The sequence below is a fragment of the Pituophis catenifer genome, unplaced genomic scaffold, assembly GCF_029215685.1.
Source record: "Pituophis catenifer annectens isolate HBS135680 unplaced genomic scaffold, rPitCat1.0.hap2 SCAF_1, whole genome shotgun sequence".
Lineage (NCBI taxonomy): Eukaryota > Metazoa > Chordata > Lepidosauria > Squamata > Colubridae > Pituophis > Pituophis catenifer.
In genome coordinates this window covers 62531941-62552446 of record NW_027256881.1, presented here as the reverse complement: position 1 = coordinate 62552446, position 20506 = coordinate 62531941, and the positions used below count along the sequence as shown (strand labels likewise).

Below are 20506 nucleotides of genomic sequence, written 5' to 3'. Positions count from 1 at the left end.
TGTGCCTCTTGTTTCTCTTAGAAATTACTCCCAATAGTTTGATGCTTTTGGTCTGCCCCTCTTTCCACACCCTAAAAAACCACTGAACTAAAACAGGGGATATCATATCCCAGTCCATCTCCAGCCAGGGAAACTCATGAAGTGATGTTGGACCAATTGTTTCCCCCCCCCACCCCACACACACACCAATCTTTCCCACATAGTTGTTGTGATAACATAAAAAGAGTCATCTCAAATTCCCAGAGGGAAAAAGGGATATAAATCATTATTCATCATCAAAAAATTCTGATATTATTGCAATATGGACTGCGGCTGACCACCTGAGAAATACATTGTAAGGCTCCACCCTATAAAATACATAATTAGTAATAAAACCAATTGAACTTGATGGGATTTACATTCAGTAACAATAACAGGATTATGCTGCAAAATTACAGAATTCTATTAAATTAATAAGACTCTTTTGGGTGTTAATTAGTCAGGGCAAAGAAATGCATTATCAAACTAGTAAAACATCTTAAAATTCCAGAAAAATTGTTTTAATTTTCAACTGTCATTCTCAAACCACCAAGGAGCTTTCAAATAATATAGAATTTATAGTAGATTATGGAAGTAATTGGAGGAAGTTAGGCAATCTTTACATCAGCTTAGCTGATGTAAATCAGAAAATCAGGGAGTGAATAAGCAACTTCACTTTGCCCCACTTTGGCTCTCCAGTGTAAGAAGAGGGGAGAGAAAAACTTTGCCAGGCTTTCAAGAATATTATTTTGAAATTATTATAACCATAAATTATGGTTATTTATCTAAAATTATAGAGTTTCACTCATTCTCACAGGGTCTATTCACCACAGGGTCTACCTTGAAAGGTTGACAAGATGAATGAACATCGGGTTATAAAAAGATTCCTTAAAAAGACAATATTCCTCTAAAACTGCTAAGATTATCCATTTCATCCATCTTATTTTTATGATAAATCCATTTTAGTATTTATTTACGTAACTTTTTTTGTCTTCTTTTAATATTTTGTCAGCATTCGAGTAGAAAGGTGGAAGATCAACAAAAAGCACGCACTTTTATTTTTATTTTAATTATCACATAGGGCTACAGGCTTGTCCAATCCAAAGAAACTCTGAATGATGTACAATTCCCACTGAGATAAAAGCAAAAGACAATATACAGTCATGCAAACAAATTAATAAAATTGCCTATATAAAACCTAGGCATTAAAATATCATCAAAAAACATAACAAATAACTTCCAATCGCTTGAGGGGAAAAACAATTATTCAGACCTCAGGGTCTGTTTAAATAATCAGGTTTTAATTGACGTCCTAAATGCTAAAAAGACGGGACCATTGAACATTTGGGTAATGGTATTCCAGAGAAGAGGGGCAGTGATAAAAAGGCATTTTTCACTGCCCCTTCTTAATCAAGGGGACATGAAGAAAGCTCATTTCTTTGATGTATGGGCAGATATTCAGGGAAAGTGGTCCCAGATATCCAGACCCTGAAACATGAAGGGCTTTAAAAGGGACAAGCAGCACATTGAACTATACCCAGAAGCCAATGCAGGTCCTGTTTTAACACACACACCCTTTCTGTTCTTGCAGAGAAAGTAAGATTGAAGATAAGGTAACTTTACAACTCTGTGTACTTTTCCATTTCCATTGCACATTTATTACCACTTAACGGTGAATGAGCAAACAGATTGGTTTTGTTCCTGCGTATCTGCAGATGATAACATGCGTGTTTTGACCTTAACAAACATTCTTTGGGCTGTGAATTTATATCCTGTCACACCATCAGAGCAGGTGAGAGTGTCTTGCATATTTCATTAATATAGAGAAATACGCATTTGCAATGGAGAGTCATTTTGGTATAGTGGTTAAGGCACCAGGCTAGTACCAGGAGACCATGAATTCTAGTTCTGCATTAGGCATGAAGCCAGCTCAGTGATCTTGGGCCATTCATTCTCTCAGCTTAGGAAGAAGACAAGAGCCAACTAGTTTGAGCATTTGGCAAGAGAAAATCTTGCCAAATACTCAACTAGTCTAGGCAGTCATCAGATTCAAAAGCGGGCTGATTCAAAAGCGGACACATACATACACACACACACACACACGCACTTGTGATGAATGTTTTAACTGCATGACTCAGCTGCCTGATGCAGTGCTTTCCAATATTATTCATTTTACAAGCAAGATTTAAGTGAAAATTCAAATTCAAGAGCATAAAATGCTCTTGACAAATTCTATCTATTCCATGGACAGGACAAGGTAGATTTGAGCACTATGGCTTCTACCATCTACAAGCCTTTCCACTAACAGGCAATACCCACCTCCTTCACATCATCAGGAAGCCATTTTACATTTAACTGAAAAATAGTGCCTGACATTTTCTTGAATAGAAAAAAAAACCTCACAAAATATGAAATACATGAACCTGACAATGCTTACTTGATGTAGCTTAGTTGTAGATGCTTTTATTCTAATAGTTTATAATCAATTGATAATTCTGCGACATAAGTGGTAAATGACACAGAATATACTGTAATTCAGCCAGTGAACAAGGAGTAAGTGAACTGCAGTCTAAATATAATTCCATTAAATTCCAGCACTTGAAGTGCTGATTTAACTTCTGCTTGCAATCAAAGCTGCAAACCTTTTTGAGCAAATTGCACAACTCAGTACAAAACTTTTATGGACTTTGGCCTTTTTCATATTACTCTTTGAGACTAAACAAACTGCATCTCTCTGTTAATGAATTGCATTTCTGTTAAATGATAAACGAATTGAATTTCTCTGTTCTAATGGGTAGATGGAGCTGCTTTACTACACTGGTGAAGAGGTGAAGTTTTCAAAGGTTAATTGAACGCATCTGTGAAAAAAAGTTGAATTCAAGAGCAGATGTGTCAAAGAGTAGAATTTAAAACAGAATGTCTTTTTCACCTTCCCAATACTGGTAAATTAGCACATTTTGCTTGATATTTTTTAATCTGTCCCAAAAGGGCAGAGTCAAAAAATTGGATCTCTGAAGTTGGATAGCACCAAATTGTAGGCCTGTTGAGGCAGCTTGAATTTGACTAAGCAAGATGCTTTGCATTGTGAAAAGATGCAATTTGTTTCAGAAGGTATTTCGGGTTGCCTCAAATCCTTCAAAGATAGTTGACTTGGGCTTAAATAGAAGCCAGAAACACTGGACAGTAGAAGGCAATCCAAACAGGCAAAATGAAACAATATAATCACTTTTGGTGACTTGTAGAGGGTGCCATATTGCTTCACAAAGCAGTTCTGTATGACGTGTTGATCAATGTGAAGTCACAAAGAATTCATAGTTATGGGAGGGAAGATCACCCAGGGAAAAAAGTATAATAAATAGAAACAACAAAAAAGGTTTATCTCAAACAGTGTTTAATCAAACCAGATTAAGTATTACAATCGTAATGTACATTTCTATAAAAAAAAATATATATAGAATAGATGAGTTCTTCAGGTCAAATGGAGGTTGCAGATAATTTTATTTTTGTAATGAGTGTCCGGGAACATTAGTAGATCCTATAAAAGGGAAATTAAAACTAGAATCTTTATTTCTCAAATGAAATATTGAATTGTTAATTGTAATCAAACTGCCTTGATACAGTAATGACAAAAATCAAATAAAAATGGCAGGCATTTAACTACAAATGCTTAAAGAACCACATTTATCATAAAACCATTTAATTTATAAAGCATATGTAAAGTATTATAGCAGGAGCATAGTTTAGCTATAATAAAATATCTGTTTCTATTTATTAGTCAGGTACAAAATAATTTGTGTATTTCTGTGAACCAGACTCTATGACAACCATATAGTTCTAAGATCTTACATAATGTAATTATTTCCGTTTATATGAATAATTGATTTATAGAACAATCATAACTGTTGAATGAAGGTAAATATATGTGTCACAGGATAATGTTGCAGGATCCAATCTAGTCGGTCACTGGGACCAGAGGTTTGTTTTTCCAAGCTTTCAGACTGATGGTGCTGGTGCCCATCCTCAGGGAATTTCTCAATCTCCAGGAACAAACCTCTGGTCCGGTGACCAACTCGGTTTGGATCCTGCAATCATAGCTGTAAATCTTTACTATATGGCAGCTTTGATTTTTTTTTTTTAACTTGGGTACATAACAATAAATATTACTTAGCATCTTGGCTGGTAAAGCAAAGCCATGTCTGCCTAAATATAAGACAGGTTAGCTGCAGAAGCAGTAGATGATTCAAGTTTGCATCTACAGAAGGAAGACAAACAAACATCGTTGGCAGAATGGGTATCCCCTATGTCCTCTCCTCCCAATCTGTTCCAAAAAATTAGAACACCTTTCAAAGTAGATTTGGAGGAAGTGTAATGGTTGCCGAATGGGGATGAAAAGAGGAAAACAATATCTCACTGGACAAACAAGGGCCATATATATAATATGATGCTGCTGAAGCCCAGAGAAATATCCAGTATGTTTAAACAAAGACATAATCATTTGTTAATATCAGAGACTATTACCACTGTCCCAAAGATTAAATTTTATACAAAACAATGAGTTAATGTAGCTAGGATTATTTCTACTTCTTTATAGAATTCACTTACCTAAATGCTGCCTCTGTAAAAGGTTAACAAGAGTGATTGGGTGTTTGATCCCAGATGAGAGCGAAGATGCACTGGTGGACTGATAATGCTGAGTAGATTTCTGTCCAAAAGTACTTGGGATATGATTTCTACAGTTTTGTGATGATGCAAATGGCGATATGTAAGAATTTCCACCGTTGAGCATTTTTAATGGAGATGATCTAGTAATAAAATTACCAAGAACACTGCATAACAGTGAAAGCAGAATATACATTTTGACTAAAATAGCGGTGAACTTGTTCCATTATTTCAAACTGAATAACTGAAAAATGTCATTATTCAGTGGGAACAGTCCTGTTAGAGGATATAGTGATTCTAAAACATTGTTTCTTCTAAGCAGCAGACTTACTGCTATAAATTCAAATAAGCCAAAAGAAAGATGCTAATAGTCGAAGGAAAGATTCTATTTAATTCAGTAACGGTATTTAATTCAGTAATTATAAAAGAAAAATACAGGTAGAACTTGTTTTCATAAAACTCATTGCCTAAAATTTCACAGTATACTAGTTGTGTCAAAAAATCTTAATAAACCAAAGTTAAACCATCTGCTCTGGGCAGCAGAAATAAGCATTAAACACAAAAATGAGAAAAAATACCCTTTTTTGAATCCCACTGCAAAGTTTATTTTACCTTATAGATCCTGCTGGGTTTCTCTGAAATGATGTCATTCCAGATAACTGAGAACTTCTGCATGTAACACTACCTATAAATAATATTCCAGATTAAATTACGTTATACTTTATATAATCCATTATCTGAAAATACATTTCCAGAAATACATTGCACACTTCACAAATTATTTGGAATAGGGGCTTCAGATCTCATTTAGCACAGACCTTCCCATAATCATTAAAGGTTCCCATTCTTTTTTGGGCTTCTATGTTTTATGGGCTCCAATAAGGACTTTTCAATACAAGATGTATGTATTCATTTAATAGATTTATACTGCCGGCCAACTCAAATAGTGTGATTTTGGGCAGCATACAATAGACAAACAAATAATAAATCAAAACTCCTTCTCATAACATTAAAACTTACCCAATATATAAAATATAAAATGGTGACCAAACACAATAATGAAAATACATTATTATGCATATACATAATACGTAGTCCTGGGTTTATGACAGCAATTGGAATTGGAATGGCAATGTGACATGGCTATAAAGTGCAACATCAAAAATCATGTTGCTTAGCGTCAGCAGTTCCGGTAGTCCCAAATGCCATTGTTTAAATGAGGACTACACAGATCATTAAGTAAGGACCTCACATGACCACAATTTCCAACTTACTGCTAGCTTCGCTATTGACTTAGCTTGTGGGAACCAGGAAGAGAATATCAGAAACTGTAATATGCAAATTGCAAATGCAGAAAACAACTTATATCTGCTCTTTAACTTCTCTATCACAATTAAGGTTCTTTTTTAGGGCCAGATTCAATAACCTGGCCCTGGGACTCCTATATGGGAACTTAAATGAAGTTCCTAGGGCTATTAAGATTTAGGTTTATATAGTCAAATTATTTTATTGTAACTTGAATATTTGCTTCCCCCTTTAGACTGGGACACAAATTTTATCCAACAATTTGGATAAATAATAATAGTGTGCCGTTATAGCACTTATATCATTCTATTTAGTCACTGTTATATAACTTTTTATTCTATTTTCATTCTATTTATCGTATTTGTACACTTGATCTTAGCTGTACTTTTTCTTTTTTTTAACCCCGATCATTAAACAAAATTAGAAATATCCATCCATCCTTCACCAAATTACATGGAGCAGACAGAATATGCAACATATAGAAAAAAACAACTGTTATGAAATGCTAAACCCAAACATATCAACAAATAAACAATATTTACTCTTACCCATATGTCCATTCTGCGGTGGACTTATCAGTGATATTCTTGTTGGACCAGCTACTGTTTCAGTCTATGTATAATTCAGAAATATTTACAATATAATAAACTAAAAATATAGAGTAATAATAAGTAATTATTTCATTTTATTAAGTATTTCTTGCTTTCTTGCTACTGAACTTAGGACTTTTAAATTTATCAGAAATGTACTGCTTTTTTAAGAAAAAAGGTTAGGTTGTATTACTTAAAAGAAATTTTGGTTCAGCCTATGATAAATCACAAGAACAGAGCTGGATTTTTAATGGGCTCAACAATAAATTATTTCCTCCCTCTGCTATAAATATCTTCTAACAAGAATCTGTAACAGTCAAAGTCTAAACATTTGGTATGCAGCTTATGTTTCCTAGTTGGTGGACTACAGGCAACAAAATATAGGCTTGCAAGGTACTTTCCCTATATTGCTAAAGCATAAAACTGTATGTGAAAGCTTCAATTGACTAAAGCCTTGATAGGTGGAAGAATTAATATCACTGGACCCATCTGAAGATGTCCTTGACATATGGAAGATTACAACTTAGAAAGTAAGAGGAGCAAGGGGGAGAAGTCAATGCATGTGCGCTTTTGTATACAAGTAGTCCTTGACCTACGACCACAATCAAGCCCAAATTTTTTGTTGCTAAGTGAGAGAGTTGATAAGTCAGTTGTCTCATTTTACGACCTCTCTTGCTGTTAAATGCATCTTAACGGTTGTTAAGTGAATCTGGCTTCCCCATTGACTTTGCTTGTCAGAAGGTCACAAAAAGGGATCACATGACTGTCATAAATATGACTCAGTTGCCAAGTGTCTGAATGTTGATCATGTGAACATGGTGATGCCGCAATGGTGGTGAGAGTGAAAAACGGTCATAGGTCACTTTTTTCATTGCTTTTATAACTTTGAATGGTCACTAAATGAACTGTTGTAAGACGAGGACTACCTGTACAGACAATGAGGGGAAGACTGAAAAAATCATGATCGGTTGGAGTAGATGAGAGGCTAAAAAATTTAATAGCCTCATCTGAACTATTTTGGATGCAATAAACATGCCCATTATTCCAGAGAGATACCCAAGCAAAACCTGGATCCTTTGCATCCAGTCTGCTAAATAAGGGTCAGTTAAATAAACGTTAATTACACTTTTTCTCCTTCTTATCTCAAGCCTCTGTTTCTTTTGCTTACCCTTACAATGTTTCTGTATTTTGCACAGTACCGTTTACCCCCAAACAAGGTAGCATGATATATATATATAGTATATTCATGTCAAAGTCTATCAGCTGAAACTTTTCCAGTTTGCAGACAAAAGCAGGAAACCATTACTTGCAAGTTTCTTTCCATGAAATCATTTCATGTAGCATAGGCAATTTTTAAAAACTAAATATAAGTGAACAGATCAGAATGAACCATACATTCATTTCAATTGCAGCACTCTGTTACCAAATACTAGTTTTCTAGGTAAATTCAAGCAACCGATTATAGAAAAAAAGAAAATGCAATAGCTATCAATTTTATAGTCACATCTTATACTTCATATGTAATTTGAGCATCATTGCTTTTCAAACAATTAGCGATCACCTCAGCGTGTATGCCTTTAAGAAGTAAAAATAGGAAGTATCCTAAATAACAGATAACCTTTTCCACAAAGCTGATCTAACATTTAACAGTAGAATGATAACTGGAACTATTTGTATCTTGGTATATAAAGAAGGAAGAAAAAACTTACTTTCCTTACTGAAGGTGGCACTTCTACCTCCTTTGATGAATTCCGACTGATAAAAGATGTTGAATATTTAAATAATTGAATAAAGTAAAAAAATATTACGCTTGGGTCAAATATTTAAGTTTTTTTTTTTAAGTTTATATGTTATAAACATTATATACACAAACACATACATACCAATTTTAAATTTCAAATAATGGAATAATTGAAGCATAATATAAGGCAATATGCTATTTTCCTTAATCACGATGGGTTTCAGCATTGTTAAACTCATTTAGGATAAACTAGGTAATTATTTATTTCTTTGTCACCAATAATATAGTTTTTCTTAAGGCAGCTTGAAGTATTAAAACATATAAAGGCAGACAATTTATAAAAATATAATTAAGTTTAAATGGTACTGCGTCCTTTAGATATATATGACACACTACCAAATACAACACCTGAAAAGTATATTCCACTGAGTTTAGGGGAATCTATTCTAATGTCCACATGTATGTTTTCAAGTAAAAGTTCATGGAAAGTAAATTATTCTAATGGATTATGCTTATTTGAAAATACAAAATATCTTTGAAATTATTCAAAATTCAATGATGTTAATAATTAAAATACTCACTGTTGCAATTGTTGTATATGCTGAATTTGTTGTGATGCTCTCTTAAGATATGCTTCCAGTTTTGCAATCTGAATGGAATAATCTATTTCAGTAATTTAAATTCTGTATTATTTCTTGTCATTCATTTCTTGTCGTTTAATGGTCAACAGTTGTTTAATGGAAATATTCCAGACTAAGAGATCAGTACTCAGTCAAAATATTTTAACTGCTAGATGAGGTACCAAAAAGCTTAGTACAGTACATTATTTGATCCAATACATTTTATTTATACATATCACATCAGGAATATACCCTAGAAAGAGTGCAGAGAAGAGCAACAAAGATGATTAGGGGACTGGAGGCTAAAACATATGAAGAATGGTTGCAGGAACTAGGTATGTCTAGTTTAATGAAAAGAAGGACTAGGGGAGACATGATAGCAGTGTTCCAATATCTCAGGGGCTGCCACAAAGAAGAGGGAGTCAAGCTATTCTCCAAAGCACCCGAGGGTAGGACAAGAAGCAATGGATGGAAACTAATCAAGGAGAGAAGCAATTTAGAACTAAGGAGAAATTTCCTGACAGTTGGAACAATTGATCAGTGGAACAACTTGCCTGCAGAAGTTGTGAATGTTCCAACACTGGAAATTTTTAAGATGTTGGATAACCATTTGTCTGAAGTGGTGTAGGGATCCCTGCCTAGGCAGGGGTTGGACTAGAAGACCTCCAAGGTCCCTTCCAACTCTGTTATTCTATTCTATTCTAATGTGACGTTATCAAGATTCAGTATACTACAGTATTCAATTCAACATGAATCCAAAGTACCTTTTCTCTGTAATGTGTTAATAGACGTCTTCTGTGTTTTTCCTGAAACTGGGCAATCTAACAATTAAGAAAGCATAGGAACAATTATTGGTATTGTTAAACAGTGTTATAATATTTATACGAAAGCAATACAAATCTAACAGAAATTAAATACCTAAGTCTATATTTAACTCCTAAGCACCATATTGATGTGGGGAGTGCAGCAAACATTAAAGATTCTTTTTTCTTCAAACTTTCAGAAATGTTTCATCCTAAACTGCATACCGTATGCAAACATAATACTGTACTTTACCAACATGAATGTAATGAACTGATCATCTGAAGATAAAATGGATACTCAAAAGTACACATTATGCTAAGGTATTATGTTATTGCATAAACCATAATATTTCTAATTCATATATGCTAAGCCATAATATACTGAACAAGTTACATGTTAAACTAAAACTACATTAAGGCTTAGTATAAAATGTGAGTTTAACCAGAGTGCAAACATTCCTAAAAACATGAAATGCCATAAAAGTTTGGTGTGAGTGCTTTATTTCCCATGAAAAAAGAAAAAACCCTCAAGGCTCCTTAAGTAATTTCTGAAGGAATGTGGCTCTGCACTGTTTCTTCCCTCCACTCCCTTTGATGGGGAACTTCTTAATCTGTAGACACATTTCAACATGAATAATAATGAATCCTGTTTTTTTTATTACTACAATATAATCCTTATATGCCAAATGATGTTGATTTAGCAAGGGATTTATCATTTTATTTTTTAAAAAACTATTTCTTCTTTTTAAGGCCACAGCATTTAAATTTAAATTTCCCACAGCAAGCATGGGAAATAATGTTCAACTAATTTTCCTTACCACTGGGCACAGCTAGACCATATTTCAGCTTGGATCACCTAATTCCCTGATTTTCTCAAAACCTTTACTTGTAGCATTATCCAATTTTTGCTGAAGGAATTTTGACTGCTAAGAGTGACTGCAGCCAGGAAATTCTTACTACGTATAATTTCATACTTTGTGAGATATTGTGTATTTAATAGTACAATTTTATAGTTTTATTTCATTTAAACATTACACAGGATGGATAAAACATGCCTAGATTTCCATTTATGTACTCTTTCAATACTACATGTCAAAATTATATTTTATCTTCTATTAGTGTTACATGAAAGGTAACACTAATCATAACTATTTGATGCAACTTAATCTTATTACAAACCAACACTAAATCCAATTTCTTGCTGGGAGTCAGTTTGGTGATGAAGATTATAATGTAGCACCATAGTACTGAAACCATGAGAACTCATAGTGAACTCATAGAGAATCACAGAATATTTTAATTTTTTTAGGGAAACCTATCACACATGAATTAAACTCTGTGAGTTCATTGTGGTATCCCAGCTTGGGAACCACAAGGTATTGTGGAAAAAGTTATTGAGAAATTAAGGACACCATGAACTAGTAAAGTTTGGGAATTTCTGTTCTAGCATATAGTATTCATAGTGAAAAATATTCAAAATAATTCACAGATCACTCACTTGTGTGATTTCTTTGGAATATTTTCTGCATAACCCATCTAATCCCATAAAGAGTGACTGGATATCTGAATTCACCTGTACCAAATAAATAAATACATACAACTTAAGTATTTAAATGTTAAAAAATAAGCAACTCTGCTCAGTAATACAAGTACTGATTTCTTTAGAGATATATTTATGAAGCTACTGAAAGGTTATTTATAGGTCTAGTATGCAGCATCACACAAAAAGAAAACATTCCAAGTGCTATCATAGCATCACACTATGTTAGGGTTAGGGTCAGGGTGCCAAAGGAGACTACCAAAAGTATCACTATAAACGAAACTATATTCCACCAGCGTATATTTACATACTTGGCTACAGCTCCATGATCATAAGAATACACTTATTTAAAATGCTGTACCACTGGCATCAATATTTAATCTGTTTTCCTTCTAGGATCTCAAAGTCATGTGCATAGCATTCCTCCTCCAAATCATGAAGATCAAAACTATAAATGTAATGAAATGTAAATGTTGTTATATTTCATTACATTATGTTATAATAGAAACCTGCAAGTCTGATGGTATTTTTCTTCCCTTCCCTCTTGTAGCCCAATTGGTCAGGGAGGAGTCAACCTGATTCTCTTCTTAATACTTCTTCCCAGAATTTAAGGAATGCTTCTGTCCTTTTTGTTTACATAAAGATTTCTGGATACTTGCTTCAAGGCTACCTCCCTGGCTGTCTACCCCATGTAAAGTAGTTTGGCCTGAGGGAGAGTGACAGGATCCAAATCATTCAATAAGCTTCTATAATTGAAAGTGGTCTTGAACTTGGGTTTCCCTATCCTAGTACAACACTTTAATCATTATTGCATATTACATTGTATGTATTTCTGTAATGTCTGTGAAAATATGTATTTTACTTTATACATTATAATACTTAATGATTTTGCAATTACTGAATGAAATGTAGCTATTTGTAACTTTTTCTATACCTTTTTTGAAAGGACTATTGTACGACACGGAACTCTGCAAATCATACATTCATCTTTTTTACCTATAAAATCAACATAAATGCATGCTGTACTATATATTATTTTACTGACAAATAAATTGTAAGATCTAATAAATTGCATTCTATATTGTGTCATTCATAATTATGACAGCATATCCATTGTTTTTTTAAATATAATTGCAATATAGATGTTTACACAAGGCCTTAATACTTGTAGGAAAATTTATTAAACAAAGTATTTGGATTTGCCCAGAAATGGGACTCTCCCAGTAATGCAAGGACTATTTCAACTATCTTATTAGGTGTGTACCTCAAGGTTGAACTGTAGACTTCTTGGTGCTTTCTGAGCTAGTTTTTTTGTTTGCAGATTTTTGATTACCCAACTAGGAAACATTAATGTGAATTGCATTGATGATGCTATCTAGTTGGGTAATGAAACATTACCCAACTAGATGAAACATCAGACAGCAATTAAGAACTCCATGTTTCAATTAGATAGCTTTTCTAAAATAATTTTCACCCATTGTTTCTACCCATCCTATCCATGCTCCAGATCTCATCTTTAAACCAGTGTCATCTGATGAGACCCAGGTACTCTGTCACAATAGATCCCGTACAGTATGCAACAATTTAGCCTTGGCAATCTGAGTTGCTCTAATCCTGCTGATCTTCAAGTCTGTGAAAACCTAGTTCATTCCCCAGGTATTGGGTTAGAAAACACATTTGTGAATATTTTATTAATATGTTGGATGATTTAAAAAGAAACATGACCAAATGTGAAGCTGTTGGCTTTTATTTATGGGACTTTATACTATTTCACTCACAATGAATTCTTAAGGTTATAGTTGAAAAATACCCAAGGTAAAAATCAGTAATATAAAAACAATGTAAGTCATTTCATTATATTATTATTACAGTAATAAGACAATGTCAGCCTCATTCACTGTTCATTCACAGCACTCTTATCACTTCTTAATGGTATAGCTTTGGACGGACCTTGAGAAAAACACTGGGTTAGCAAGATTCTGGAATATTGAAAGAGCAAATTGGGTCATTGTTGCCACCCAGGACAAACTGTTCTATAGAGGGAATACTCCATGAAATGGCCCTTTTTGTCACTTTTCTGTATGTGGGGAGCCTCAGCAGTCATCTTATCTGCACCAAATGGACCAATCTCCTTGGAATGGGCAGTCTTGAAAATATCTGGATCTCAACCCACTTTTATATTTATATATAAAAACATTTGAGTTTATTCTGTACATTATTATTCTTGGTGCCAACTATTAACAGGTAAGGTAGTAGTTGCAGCATTATCAGAGAATTTTAAATTAAAATGTGAACCTGGTATCTGGAGAAAACATTTTTTTAAGAGAAAAAAGATAGGAAGTTCCCTTTCATTGCAGTAAACATGGAGTAAAGATTTATTTCCCAAGGTAAATGGATGGCCGCTTCTCACTAGCAGCATCACTTTTAGGGTGATGAAAAAGACAATATTCTAAACAATAAATACCAAAATAAGAAATCTGGAACCCCTTCTACTAGCAGATGAGCAAAAGCATGAAATTGATGTGGAACTTGGCAGCAGTGTTTTTTCCAAGTCTCTATCTGCCTCAGAATTTCTGGTCTGCAGGGATTTTGCTTAGGCTGAAATTGGGTTTTTTAGTCCTTTTTTGCCTCTTTGTATCAATATTCTTTATTCAAACATAAGAAGTCTATGATTTGGATGAGGGGATTCAACTTTCATTCCCAATCTTAAAATTTCAGGACTATGTCCTTTGGTGACTTACACTATTGAGAAGATCTGAATAAGGGCAAGAGAACGTCCTAAGTGCTAACTAATCTTCTGTCTTTTATAAATCACTATTCTTGGTTTTGAACTATTGATTACTAGGAATCAATATCAACACTAGATGTAATCTAACTTTTCTTTTTAAAAATTAATATGCACCTAACCTTAGATATCCTAATATGTATGCGTTTAAAACATTTATGAAGCTGCCCATCTTATACCCATCTCTGATGGCTCTCCATCAAAAAATTTTAAAAAATATCATTAACAAAATAAAAAATCATATTAAAGCTATAAATATGTTTGAATAGTAATTTGAAGATCGCCACCCGTGTTATTGCCAGAAATGCCCTCAAGACAACTTAATGACTTGTGATAAGTCAGTGTAGCTTAATCAAGCAGTTTAATAAACCGCAGTTAACCAGGTTCAACCCAAGCAATCATACCATGGCTTAACGCCTTAACCCAATGTGTGAACCCAGCCAATGGGAAGAGCAGACTCCAGTGAATATCACTTGGCTATCAACAGGCTACCAGGTCCTGCCACCCCTGGGGCAGGTTACCTTTCTGGAGACACTGCCCACAGATAACATGGCCACAGTTGGTCAGGCTGAAATTTAGAGCGGCTCCTTGGGGCTTCTGGAAACATACATTGCAGTGTATCATACAAGCCATTATCAGACCATATATATTATATATTTCTCTTCTTCTCTTGCTCTAGCTACAATCAGGCACCTGGGCCCCAGGAATATACTTATGCTGCCGCCCCTTTGGACTCAAGTGGCCACCAGCCACTGATCCGCAGCGCAAAAGACAGCGCACTCGCCCTGCGAACGAAAGAAACAGTGAACCTGAGGGAGGCTGAGGCCGCGTTCGTCAGTGCCGCGCATGCGCTCTTCTCCTCCACCTAGCGGGGGGGGGGAATCTGGGCAGGGAGAATGCCGATTCGAATTCACGTTCTGTTTAGCCTCTTCCCCCCCCTCCTCTTCCCCCCCCTCCCGGTCTCTAGCGAGAAAAGTACGTACGGTACGTAAAAAGCGGAGCGTGCCAATCTCTTTTGCTGATCTTTTTAGTTCCGGGATGAGGATTTGACAACGTTGAACACAGTATATAGAGTGGCAGCTATCCGTAGAAACGAATGGAAAAGGTGTAAGGCTTTGGTTGTTTTAACGAAACGGCGATAAATGCGGCACAGACGAGCTCGGTGATTCCGCAGACTTTAATTTATTTACTTATTTAATTTTAATTTATTTATTTATTTTTTAGGCAATAGAAAGTCCGAAGAACGTGGCTGGCCGATGTTTTCTGGTGAGATATTTTTTTTCAGCTTCCCATTTGAATCATGAATCCCGGTGGCCTTCCATCCACGTATTAACCAGGACGGACCCTGCTTAATTCTTCAATGGCAATTAATAGGAGGTTCATATCGGCAAAGAACACTCTGTTGGGCCCCTTTGTCTTGCGTTAGCAAACTACTGAAAACTCCAAGCATCGACATGTTCATATGAACATCCTTATGTTCATGAGCCTGGTGGTGCAGTGGACTAAACTACTGTTAAAGTAGTATTTAGCTGCCAGCTGCCTGCAATTACTGCAAGTTCAAATCTCACCAGGCTCAAGGTTGACTCAGCCTTCCATCCTTCCGTGGTAGGTAAAAATGAGGACCCGGTTTGTGGGGGCAATAAGCTGACTTTGTATAAAATAGAACACCACTTGGGGGGGGGGGCAAAAGCCCTACTAAGCAGGTATATACAAAAGTATGAAGGCTATTGCTTAAAAGCATTGTAAGCCACCCTGAGTCTCCGGAGAAGGGCGGCATATCAATCAAACTAATAAATAAATAAATAATGAAACCAGAACTCAAAAAGGAGCAAGTCCTGAATATGTGAATGATGAATAAGGTGTGGGAGAGAGGACCAGAAAGCGATGTGTCAAAGGCAAAAACTAAATACGAGCTTTCTCTATTGGTTTTCACAGGCGTCCCCAAATCGGGGGGGGGGAGGGAAGCAACCTGACATACATTTGCACGAATGAGTGTGCAAATCTAATGCGCACGAACAGCGGAACACGCCACGGCAACAGCCACTAAGGTCCGGTTGAATTCGGATGTCTACGCCAACCAAGCAAGCAAATGAGCCAATCAGCTTCAGAGTTTACAGATCGGGATCTGGCGGGCGCCGGACAAAGCTGCCACTATGGGCTGCACGGGATCAAAGCCCTTTTCTTTGACTTGGACAACACCTTGATCGACACCGCCTCTGCAAGCAGGAGAGCCATTGCAGAGGTACTTGCCATTCGCACGTCTTCCTTCCTCACTTAAACAAGAAAGGGAAGTACATAAGTAGAGGTTGGAAGAGGCTGATTAGCAGACGGGTTCACCCTGCGTTGATTTTAGCTCTTGAAAGCCTTTTGAATTTAAATTGGGGCTCCCCATCTCATTCTGGTGCATCAGTAGAACAAAAGGGTAATAATAGTCATATATTGCAGGAAGTGTTCCACATGCTTTGCTATCTTTCAGAAAGAGGATCTGCTGTAGTTCAAACTGCTGTTGATCAGGGTCTTTTCATGGTCAAGTTAATTTCCCATGCAGGAAAAATTGAACATTTTCAATAGCACCAGCTAGAGAAAGCCACTTGACATGTGTGAGCTTAGCCATTAAAAAAAACAAAAACTTCTCTGTGCTCAGGTGTCTACAGTGGGAGGGGAAGCTCTTTACAATATATAACGCCTCCAAGTTAATACTGTACCTGACTGGGAGACTTAGATCAACTTAAACCTGCTGCTTCATGGAACCCACACACATACAGTTGGTAACATTTCTAAAGCATGTTTTCCACATTTCCACAATATGTGTATGGGAGGGGTGTTATGTAACTTTAGCATTCTTCTGGAGGAAGAATCTTAAAGGATCTTAAAGCAGAGCTCTCTGCCTCTGCGTCTGTCTCTGTCTCTGTCTCTGTCTCTGTCTCTGTCTCTCTCTCTCTCTCTCTCTCTTCCCTTCCTCCTCCCTCCCTCCCATCCCACATGCCATTTTCTACACGTGGGGTATGTTTATGTGAAAATTATGGGAGAAAATACAATTAGAATTCTAATTGTTTATTAGCTTTACTGACATTTTTCCAAAACATGTTTGTACAGGTTTTCTTCTGGATAGAATTATTGTATATTGTTTAAAATGTTATACATTCATACAAATATACAAAACCACAACATTTTATTTTCCCCTATTTTTTCTGCAATTCATTGCTAAACAATCTGTCAAAGAGAAAATGGTGAATACTGACATTTGACTCTACAGCAATGCCTCCCAACCTTAGCAACGTCTAGCTGGGAATTCTATAAACTGAACTCCACATGCATAAGAAACAGTCAAGCCTCGGGAACACTGCTCTAACTTTATTAAATTACAATTTCCAAACTTCCTAGCCAGCATGCATGTATGTTGGCTAGGAATTCTGGAAGCTAGATTCCAGCATTTCTGGAAGGCATCAAATTGGAGAAGTAACTATCAGCCAATCTAACATTGTTCTGATTTCTCTGTTTTCATAGGTAATCAGAATTTTACAATATGAGTATCACTACACTGAAAGAGAAGCTGATATGGTGTGTGATAAGTTCCAAGCCAGGCTGTCCAAAGAATGCTTTGATCCATCTGAAATATCTATTACTAATCTAAGGATCCAACATTGGGAAGGAGCTATACAAGAAGTAAAGGGAGGAACAGCCAATCAGAAGTTGGCTGGAGAATGTTATTTTCTTTGGAAAACCACCCGCCTGAAGCACTTGACTTTGACAGAGGAAACACGCAAGATCCTCAGGGACCTCAAAAAAGTTGTCCCTTTGCTTTTGCTAACAAATGGAGACACTGAGACACAAAGAGAAAAGATCGAAGCTTGTGCCTGTCAGGAATTCTTTGATGCAATTGTTGTAGGAGGAGAGCAGAAAGAAGAGAAGCCATCGCCATCCATTTTCCTTCACTGTTGTGAACTTCTAGGAGTCCAGCCGGAGGACTGTGTGATGATTGGAGACTCTTTAGACACAGACATCCAAGGAGGATTGAATGCAGGTTTAAAGGCAACCATTTGGATAAATAAAACTGGAATAGTTCCCACAGAAACATCTCCTGTTCCTCATTATACTATTTCTTCTCTTCTTGACCTTCCTGGACTTTTAGTAAAACAACATTTTGAAATGAGTCAGATGTCAGATAATGTACATGACAGTCTCACCAAGTAATTTAAGAGTTTAGCCTCTTCGGTTTACAGTTAAAGGACATTTCTATCTATGAGGTTTACATGGATTTACTTAAAGTGCTCTGTTCTATCTTTTTTTAAAAAAATACATCCTGTGCCATGTTGAACATATTTGAGTCTTTTACATGCTGTTCATGTTATGTCAAAGTGTGGACTATACAGAGGACTGTAAAGAAGTGGCCATTTTTGCTGCTCCAAATCTTGCAAACTCACTAAATTCTCACAAGAGTCCAGCAATATCATTTTATTTGTTATGGGAGGGAATCAGGATATCTAAGACAAGAAATTAGTAACTGAAACTGAGTTGTAGTTTCTGTCTTAAAATAACACCCCACTCAACCAGCTTCTGTAATGATATCAGAAATAAATATATTTCTTGGTTACTGCTATTCAAAGAAAGCAAATGAGCGGACAATTCATCATTGCATCCCCCCCCCCCCATGGTAAGCCACATTAAAGTACAGTTAGGCTGTGAGTCTCAATACTGTTGGACAGTGTTTCTCAACCTTGGCAATTTTCATATACATGGACTTCAACTCCCAGAATTCCTCAGCTAGCAAGGTGATCCAGGGTGATATCTGAAAGTTGCCAAGGATGAGAAACACTGCTGTAGGATGAAACCAGTCATGTAGTGCCTCCTGGTGGTCAGTATAACATGTTGCAAATGTGAAAAATAGAGGCTATATTGTAAAGTATATTCAGTTCAAAAAAAATCAGTATAACTGTCTCAAAGTTCAGGGTGTATATTTTTTTCTGAAAGTATACGACATTATCTTTACTGTAATTTTAGACATAGTTTTTAGATTCTTTGGAATCAATGCAGAATTAAACGCTACACTGCAAATGTGTCTTTTTCAGTTTTGTTCTTGCAATGTAATTGCATGGGTTAGTATTTGAAGATGAGAATCAACTGAGAGGATGGGAAAACACTTAAATCTCATTCTTAATCAATGGTTTCTCCCTTGTTAAAGTCTTATATTTATTTTATCTTACCTGACAAATACAGTTAAGATAATACACATACTCCCCTCAAAAGACAAAAAATATCAATGCTGTTTAGATTGATAAACTTCAATGAAGGCTACAGATTATTAGTATCTTTTGAGCGGGAGAAATTTAGACACAAAACAAGTATAAAGTATGCTGTTGAAGAATCAAATTTATTGTTTTAAAAAAATCTGAACATGTAGAATTGATACCTTAGCATCTAAATTCTTGTAATTCTAAAATCTTATAAACATATACCAGTACTGATTTTAATGCCAGTATTTTACCACTGTATAGTACTGATATTTTTTATGTATAGTATAATTTGCCAAAGGTTTTTCACATTATTCTTTGAATATCAGGTCATTCTAAATATTGTAATAGCTATAGAGTTGCTACTGTGGCCATTTTCACTTTTTTTTTTTTTTTTTTTGCTTTCATTTATATGCCGCCCCTCTCCGGAGACTCAGGGCGGCTTACAATGCATTAAGCAATAGCCTTCATACTCTTGTATATTTATACAAAGTCAGCTTATTGCCCCCACAATCTGGGTCCTCATTTTACCTACTTTAGAAAGGATGGAAGGCTGAGTCAACCTTGAGCCTGGTGAGATTTGAACTTGCAGTAATTGCAAGCATCAGATGTTAATAACAGTGCTTTAGTCCACTGTACTACAGGCTCTTGACTTAACATTTTACATACACATGACTATCTAGCTGGCACATCTGCACATCACCCATATCAGTAAACAAATACACAAATGACACATACAAATATTTCAAACAGAAACATATTGGTTACAGATACTTACATAAAGAAACCTCCATCCAACCTGTCTGTTACTTAACTAACTGTACTGCAGAGTTAGGCAACAGGATTGGGTCCAGAAGTGCCAGTCGCTCGCTGTTCTGCAGAGTCACTGTTTGTGGAACTGAACTGTATAAGCAAATTGTGATTCACTCAAGCAGGCAAATAACCTCAAAACTGAGGCTCAAAATCTAAAAGACACTCCAGTAAGATATTAGAAAAAGATATAATAGCCTTTTAACAATATCCAAATACTCCATTTATCTGACCAAAGAGTAAAGCTGGACCTTCCACTTGTTCAGAAAAAAGAGCAGCAGAGGGCTGCTTTTGTTCAATAGGCATAACCCAGCCCCATATTTCTGCTATAGGTGCTATTGGATCCATAGGTAGCAAGGAGATCAGTCAATGAACAGACTTGTGGAAAATAATAGAGTTCTCCA

The 20506-nt window shown here is 35.8% G+C and overlaps 2 protein-coding genes across 2 annotated transcripts; one reads left to right on the top strand and one right to left on the bottom strand.

Annotated features, from left to right (window-relative positions):
- Positions 1-3515: 3515 nt before the first annotated feature.
- RNF212 (ring finger protein 212) lies at positions 3516-14694 on the bottom strand. Its single transcript, XM_070950260.1, has 10 exons — positions 14583-14694; positions 12211-12272; positions 11235-11309; positions 9698-9754; positions 8895-8962; positions 8282-8327; positions 6531-6594; positions 5290-5362; positions 4621-4820; positions 3516-3553 (listed from the first exon to the last, which is right to left on the bottom strand). The coding sequence occupies exons 1-10, from the start codon at positions 14692-14694 to the stop codon at positions 3516-3518; spliced, it is 795 nt and encodes a 264-aa protein (XP_070806361.1).
- Positions 14695-15111: 417 nt separating this feature from the next.
- On the top strand, positions 15112-19005 carry NANP (N-acetylneuraminic acid phosphatase). Its single transcript, XM_070950258.1, has 3 exons — positions 15112-15327; positions 15997-16303; positions 17569-19005. Exons 2-3 carry the CDS (start codon positions 16151-16153, stop codon positions 18253-18255), a joined length of 840 nt encoding a protein of 279 aa, XP_070806359.1. The 5' UTR covers positions 15112-15327; positions 15997-16150; the 3' UTR covers positions 18256-19005.
- Positions 19006-20506: the final 1501 nt, after the last annotated feature.

Coding starts and splice junctions, on each gene's coding strand:
- RNF212 (XM_070950260.1), bottom strand. CDS start 14,694: ATGGCTTGTATGATACACTGCAATGTATGTTTCCAGAAGCCCCAAGGA. Junction 12,273..14,582: donor TGGGCAGTGTCTCCAGAAAG/GTAACCTGCCCC, acceptor TTGATTTTATAG/GTAAAAAAGATGAATGTATG. Junction 9,755..11,234: donor ATTCCAAAGAAATCACACAA/GTGAGTGATCTG, acceptor CTTAATTGTTAG/ATTGCCCAGTTTCAGGAAAA.
- NANP (XM_070950258.1), top strand. CDS start 16,151: ATGAGCCAATCAGCTTCAGAGTTTACAGATCGGGATCTGGCGGGCGCC. Junction 16,304..17,568: donor GCAGGAGAGCCATTGCAGAG/GTACTTGCCATT, acceptor CTGTTTTCATAG/GTAATCAGAATTTTACAATA.